The sequence below is a fragment of the Daucus carota genome, chromosome 7, assembly GCF_001625215.2.
Source record: "Daucus carota subsp. sativus chromosome 7, DH1 v3.0, whole genome shotgun sequence".
Taxonomy (NCBI): domain Eukaryota; kingdom Viridiplantae; phylum Streptophyta; class Magnoliopsida; order Apiales; family Apiaceae; genus Daucus; species Daucus carota.
The window spans coordinates 2,074,777-2,082,509 of NC_030387.2; the positions used below are offsets into that span (position 1 = coordinate 2,074,777).

At 34.1% G+C, this 7,733-nt stretch overlaps 1 protein-coding gene across 1 annotated transcript; it reads right to left on the reverse strand.

The window, feature by feature from the left end:
* Nucleotides 1-1,991: 1,991 nt before the first annotated feature.
* Nucleotides 1,992-6,734, reverse strand: LOC108193218 (tobamovirus multiplication protein 3). Its single transcript, XM_017359789.2, has 11 exons — nucleotides 6,301-6,734; nucleotides 5,754-5,844; nucleotides 5,613-5,665; nucleotides 5,424-5,516; nucleotides 5,270-5,341; nucleotides 4,485-4,557; nucleotides 4,327-4,372; nucleotides 3,955-4,018; nucleotides 3,814-3,867; nucleotides 3,617-3,694; nucleotides 1,992-2,337 (listed from the first exon to the last, which is right to left on the reverse strand). The coding sequence occupies exons 1-11, from the start codon at nucleotides 6,460-6,462 to the stop codon at nucleotides 2,245-2,247; spliced, it is 879 nt and encodes a 292-aa protein (XP_017215278.1). The 5' UTR covers nucleotides 6,463-6,734; the 3' UTR covers nucleotides 1,992-2,244.
* Between the last annotated feature and the right edge of the window lie 999 nt (nucleotides 6,735-7,733).

The following is a 7,733-nucleotide window of genomic DNA, read 5'->3' on the forward strand; positions in this document are numbered from 1 at the left end:
CTTATGAGTTATGACGCAACACTTTGAAGCGTGGGGAGGGCGAATATGAACCATTGACCTTGTCATGGGAGAAGGATCGTGAATTAACCTTTACCAAATACTAACTTTTTTTAACAGCAATCTGACATTAGAGGGTATATTTTCCTTTCTGGTATTATCTATGGCTATGAAACAGTTCGATGATATTCTGCAACGAGTTCCTTTTCACTTTTTGTCTAAGAAATATTTTGTATATTCAGTAGCATATTAGTTCTCGAAGAGCATCTCTAACGCTATTGACTATAATCATTGGCTAAATTGAACCTCGGTATTGACTATAATCATTGGCTAAATTGAACCTGTAAAACATTATTTAAAATTTGTTGAACCTATAAGAGCATCTCCAACCATACAAAACCCTTAGGTAAAAGATGAGTTGGCATGCCAAATATAAAAAATTTAGCCAACCAGTTGAAAAAATACCAGTCCAACCACGTTCATCTGTTGTCTATAATTTTAGCCAACCTCCTATGGATGGCTATATTTGTCGATCCGCTACAGATCTGTAAGAAATCTGTAGGAAGATTACACATCATTTATTACCATATTGAACTGATATATTATATTTTAATAATCTAAAATATTAATAACATACTATTTTTAAATTATAACCAACCAATATAGCCAATACCATTGAAGCCCAATGTCTTACAGGTTCAGCAAATTTTACATAATGTCTTACAGGTCCAATTTAGCCAACGATTATAGCCAACCCCGTTGGAGATGCTCTAAGACATTGTACTTGAATGATATTGGCTATATTGGTTGGCTATAATTTCAAAATCAAATGTTATTAATATTTTAGTTTGTTAAAATAAAATATATCAGTTTAATATGATAATAAATGATATGTTTCTTACAGACCTGTAAAGGTTCGACAAAAATAGCCATCCACAAGAGGTTGGCTAAAATTATAGATAAGGTTCACGTGGTTGGAGTATGATTTTTTCAACAGATTGGCTAAATTTTTTATATTTGGAATGCCAACTCACTTTTTAGCTAAGGGGTTTGTATGGTTAGAGCATCTCCAACGGAGTTGGTTATAATCGTTGGCTAAATTGGACCTGTAAGACATTATGTAAAATTTGCTGAACCTGATAGACATTGTGCTTCAATAGTATTGACTATATTGGTTGACTATAATTTAAAATTAGTTTGTTATTAATATTTTAGATTGTTAAAATAGAATATATCAGTTCAATATGATGATAAATAATGTGTAATCTTCCTACAGATTTCTTACAGACCTGTAGCGGATCGACAAATATAGTCATCCATAGGAGGTTGGCTAAAATTATAGATAACAGATGGATGTGGTTGGAGTGGTATTTTTTCAACAGGTTAGCTTAATTTTTTATATTTGGCATGCCAACTCACCTTTTAGCTAAATGTTTTATATGGTTGGAGATGCTCTAAGTCATCATATAATACTTTTCGATTTATGAAATTCAGGCAGAGTTGAGAAAGCTCGGGATGCTTTGTAATCTTTGGATTTTATTTTATACGGTTTTTCTATGGTGTGCCCATGGGCACATGCTAAGCGCGGAAAATTTTGTGCTTAGATCATTTTGATTGGTTCTTCTCTCTTGATAATGGTGGACCCCCCTGCAAATACATTAACCACCCCAATCAAAATCTCCCAAATACAAAAATTTCCGCGCTTAGCATGTGCCCATGGGCACACACTAGACAAACCGTATTTTATAATATGAGATCGACAATTAATTAATAATCCCGAGGACTTTTATTTCATGCATAAACTAGGCTCATTTTGTGCAGACAACTAGACAAGCTTGATCAGTAATCTTCACGCGTATACAACTATTCAACTGATTGCTTAAAAGTTGCAACCTCCTGCTTTTTGTCAAAAATATAATAAACCACCTCATGCTTGGAAGAAGCTTACAAGAAAAATATAATACTTCAAGTTTCACGTGTAAATGATCTTCAGATCAAGAAAAAAAATTCAATTAAATGATATATTGATTAAAGAGCTCTACACAAATCCATTTTACAAACAGACACGGCTCAACTTAAGATCAAACTATTCGCTGACAGCCAAAGATTGTCCCATGACTTGATACATCTAACAAGCTCTAACTTTCCATCCTCGATAGGGTAAAACTTCGGTATAAAAGAACTGTATTCATCTACACAGTCATCCTTTAGATAACTCGAGCTTATAATACACAATCCATGATCTTGTTAGCGAATAGGGTGATACTGCGTGATCCCTCTCTTTGGAGGCAACTTTCTCAGAATGAAAAGGACTAGAATGGAAGGCAGGATCTCCACCAACTGCCAGGTTGTAAATGAGAATATAATTGTTAATAAGCCCAAGAGATAGTCTGTGCGAGACTAAGAAATTCTGCGAGGAACATGTAATACCCCCTTAACCAGCTAAAACCAAGGTTCTTTCAGACAATAGGTCAAAGACATGCAAAATAGTAATCATTACTTATCTACTTAAGTCAATAAAAACAATCAGCATTTGAAAATCATGATACAACTTAGGCAGGAATTGGCACACCATCAAACAGAAACACGCAAGAGTAGCTTCAATTTTTTTCATAGATGACATTCCAAATCTTTGATCCCAAGATAACAAGATAAGTACTTCTAGTATTTATACTTAAATGCAATACAAGCAGGTTTTGTTTAGATTTCTCATTCTCATCCCAATAATTCTCCCCACTCCTTAATATTTATCTAGCAATGTTTAGGGCTACAAGAATCAAAAGACGTAGGCATAACCTTATACCCCCTCAATTACTATATTTTTGTCATTCAAAAAGAAATTACACATCTAAATTGAATCGTAGATGACATTTTCTACTTTTCCCTAAAATCCTAAGCAATCATAAAACTACCTATATTAAAAAATAATACAAACGGCTTGAAACCTACATTAAGAAAGCATAAAAAGGACTTATAAAATGCAATTAATGCTAGGACTGAAAATGGGTAGTGTGGGGGACATTATTGAATGAACCTAAATAGGAAAGGCAACAGCTTATTGCTTTTTTCCCAAAACCAATTTTTTTTGGAATGAAGAAGTATAAAATTTGGACATCAGGGCATAACCTATAGGTTTTATCATATACAAGGTTGTAAAAATGTTGGCTTTATTACAGTGTCTCAGTCATAAGCAAACAGGGGACACTATAGACGGTATTCACTTAGATTTGTTGGATATTTGGGATAAAAGTGTCACTATGTTGAAAAAAGATTCAACATGTATAGCATGTTCTTCACCTACTAAGACACAAATGACACTTAAAATGTGCAGTGGCAACCCTTTAGTTTCAACTTTCAAAGTCCACTTCAGACGCCAATTTTAAGCACAAAGAAGCCTTTGCGTTTCACCTCATACCTATTCCCGGAAGATTTCAAAATTACAACCCCGTGTCAAACAAACACAGCACTCCTTACTGGGTGCACTTTGAAATGCAAGGAACGTCTTACTCCCGAATATATAACTAATAAGTAGCTATATAAACTGGTATGCATTCATAAATATCTGCTACCAACATTAAATATAAAACGGGTGCACTACTGAGCTTTAACAGGTACTCACCAAGTAATATATGAAGTTTAGAACAGGGTGATACAGAACATCAAGGTCTGCCGCTTTATCAAATGCATTGAAGCACATCTGCACATAAGATGCGATAAGACAGGGAATAGTACACAAGCAAGTGTTTTTTTCACCAACTAGAAAAAGAAAATGCATGTTGCCGAAGCAAAAGAAATATTAATGAGTAATCCACTTACCATAATGCATCTGATAAGGAAACATGTAAAGCATATTGTAGTAACATAGCCAACCTAAGAAAGTAAAATACAACAGTAAGTTAACATTTAAACATGAAAACTTAAGAATGAACCAAAAAAATAACAGTTAAATATAAGCACCTCCTGTAGCTTCTTACGTCGACCTTTTGATTCTACAGGAAATCTTTGCAACATCAGGAAGAGCCTGCATATCAATTCATATATGAGGTAACAGGGATAGAATATAGAATTGTGATATATAGAACACATGACAAAGCTTAATATAAGCACATCCTGTTTCTCTTACTTTTCCTTTTTTTGAGGGGGAGAGGGGGGAGGGGAGTTGGGTTGAGTATTTGGAAGAAACATATTGTGAAGGTTACTAGCACTCGACTGTTTAGATAGGGTCTCAGATGCTTTGATGTTCCAAAATAGGGCTTTGAGTTAAAGAATATTACCAGTGACAAATGGGTATATATGCAAATTGCGGGAATATATGAAAACAAGAGTTACCTTCCACCGTAAAGGAGAAAACCCAAGGCTGCAAACAAGGAAACCCCTGCCAAGGATACATAATATGTGTTAGCAATAGCATCAAGAGGTAAACAGTTTTCAGTACAACATAATTAGCAGAACCGTGAAACATAAAAAATATATGTTTAATCACAAACCTGCGAAGAACATCTTTGACAAGATAACCAGTGCCGGGATAGGATTCCACCATATAACTAACCACAGGACAATCTGTAAGATATTCAAAAAAAATTAAAAAATTAAGTATAATCAATCAATCATGAGAAAAAGCAGCTTCATAGGTCAGTCTAGACGCTAATAATATGATAGGCTAACATTTTTATCGGTTTACAGTAATGGAGTTATATTGCATCTAATTTAACAAAAAGATGCATAATTATGAGGAGTCATCAAAGTTAACTACTAAGGGAGGAGTTCTTTGGAATTCAAAAGACGATTCCTATAATAGTTTTATTAACAAAAGCGTTCAATATGGCAGCAATAAAGTTCATTACAAGCACCACTACAACAAAATGAGACACCTTTTATCATAATTGACATCGGATCACATCACAGGTAATTATGAACAAAATATAGTATTGTATGTAGAGATGGAGAAGACTTCTTGATCAACAGAGTGCTAAACAGCAGATTAGTTCTTAGTAATATCACAAAAACATTATACAATTTGCTACAGACTCCATAAGAAGATATGCTAACCCTCAACTCACTGATTCACCAAACAGACAAGGCATATGCATTCAATTCTACATTTTTTAAGTATAATGTGAAACTACTAATTTAATGATAAAAGAAATAAAAAGAGGCACAACAGGATATGAACAAAACAAAAACATTTTTTCACAAAATAAAGCACAATTCCCTTAAGAACTTATTTAAACCCCTGGATTTTAGCTACCCGGCTAAAAAGAAAAGAGTTAACCTGAATGGCATACACCACTCCATTTATTGTCAAGAAACTTGGTCTGAGCCCATCAGTGGATACAGCACGCGCCTGTATGATTATTTCATCAACATCAGATTAGCAAACACGAGTCACGCATATAAGTAAGGTGTGAGACTCTGGAAAAACATACCTGATAGTAAATTTCTGCCCAAAATAAAACCAACAGTGCATAAGTTGTGAAAAATGCAAGACTTGGCACATCAAGCACCATATGCCGTACAATCTGAAGAAGAACAAAGAAGATCATGATAAGCTATGACTAGATACAATCTCAAGATATACACATGATCAGACAAGAATTCCAGATAGTTCTTATAACCTCTGGTTGAAAGTTTTGAACATCTCTCCGAAACACAAAAACCACCGCCCGAACTGCAAATAACAAGATTGTAAACTAACAAGGTAAAGAAAAAAAACTAAGATCAAACCGGAGAAAGTATTAACACCTCAGAACACGAACCTCCATTTACCAAGAAATTGAGAAAATGAAAGACCTTCTGAGTAGTCCATCCATACTCAGGTACTCTTAATTGTATCCGAACCAATTGTACCTGAAACATTGAAAACCTAACTAGTCACTACTACGTCACAACCTCCGCTCCATTCCACTTACACAATATACACACATCGCCACTTGTTCCCTACGCAACCAAGTAGCTAACAACTTATCTGCCTCGTAACAAACATTTTATCTTACAACAAGAACTCAAAACACTCCAAACTAGAACGTCTCTTATTCACCTTAACTAAAATCAAACCCTAAATTCAATCAGTTACACATAAATCCCCTCCACTCGACATATTTCCACATCAGACGCTAAGATTCAACTTAAAATCACAACATCTTCAACAAACACATAAATTATAACAAAATTACACGAATCAAAGCAAAAGCACAGAATCGATATCGAATTCGAAACCCTAAGCACAAAACTAACACATACAAGCTACAATCAAACATGATACACATATACAAAACTATATAAGCGATGGAGAGACGAAAGTACGAGAGCGATAGCGGCGACGAAGGCGTAGAGAGCGGCGAGAAGGTGATAAATCCGGTTCTGCCAAGCATCCGAATAGTTAACATGATTCCACCAATTAGATGCGTCCTGTAAAGTGTCGTAATACGACGTCGTCACCGACGGCCATAGTATTCCCCGAACCATCGCCGGCAATCGGAGTTGTTTTCCGGCAAGAAAATAATCAGATTGAATCAATCTTGTTTATCACTGTGTGTAATTGTGTGTGTGTGTTTTGTGTGTATAGGTGTATGTATAGGTTGATTAATTTTTGCGAGATTGATGAAATTTGAATAGGAAGAGATGGCCGGCGACAAGTGGTTGTGTTTGTGTGTGGGAGAGGTGCGTTTCGTTTTATTTTTATATTTTCCGCTTGCTTTTGTCTGCACGATTTAAAAATTTTCATTATCATATTGATTAATCCCTCCGTATTTTCGATATGTTTATTATTTACACATATTTCGAGAATTAATAAGATACTCTCTCCTACTAGATTCTTTATGGTTTACTCTTTTGAACGCCCCACTTATTTTTTTTACATTACAAAACTTTCCTAAAATAACTAATGGGTCCCACTATTTCCCCACTTTTTCTTCTTTATTTCTCTTTTATATATTAAAAATCAATGGGTTCCACCATTTCACCTACATCTCTTTCTCTTTTCCACTATTTTATACGTATTTCTTAACCCCGTGCCCAAACTCAATGTAAGGAACTAAGAGGGACGGAAGGAGTATAATTTTATAATATTGTTTTTGAATTTTTGAATTTTATTATAAATGAATGTTTGATGATGAAAATATAATTTAGAAAATTTTAAAGAAAAGGTGAAAAGAAAATAGCATGTACAATTTATTGAGACAAGGAATTTTTAATTAATTTTTATTTTTATTATTTATGATAAAGTTCTTCTATCTGCGATTTTATAAGTTTGTATATATTTAGTTTGATTTGATTTAATTTAAATATATCTGATTTAATTTAGTTAAGTAATTTAAATTTAAATGCAGTGAACAAAGACAGCTAATTGAACGAGGTTCACGCGCCTGCTTACTCACGTCCACGTGCTATGCATTATTACGCACTCCTTTTGGTTTTCTGTTTGAGTGTTTTGTGTTAAACTATGTACTAGTTTTTACTTTGATTTAATTTTGTGTTTTTTAGGTAATTGGTTATTAAATAGTTTAAAGTATTTTAGTCTCTCTGATAAGAGAGTGTATACGACTGTGATGTTTCAAAACTTTTGGGTGTGATGTTTCATTAGAGCTGAAATTCTAAATGGCGGATTCAAAAAATTTTATACTAGACGCACAAAAAATTTGCATAAACATGATATTCATCTTTTGGATGTTTTCTTCAAAGTTGTTTTAATCCCCAAATCCCAAATTGACCGGCTAAGAGCAGCTCCAACAAGTTCT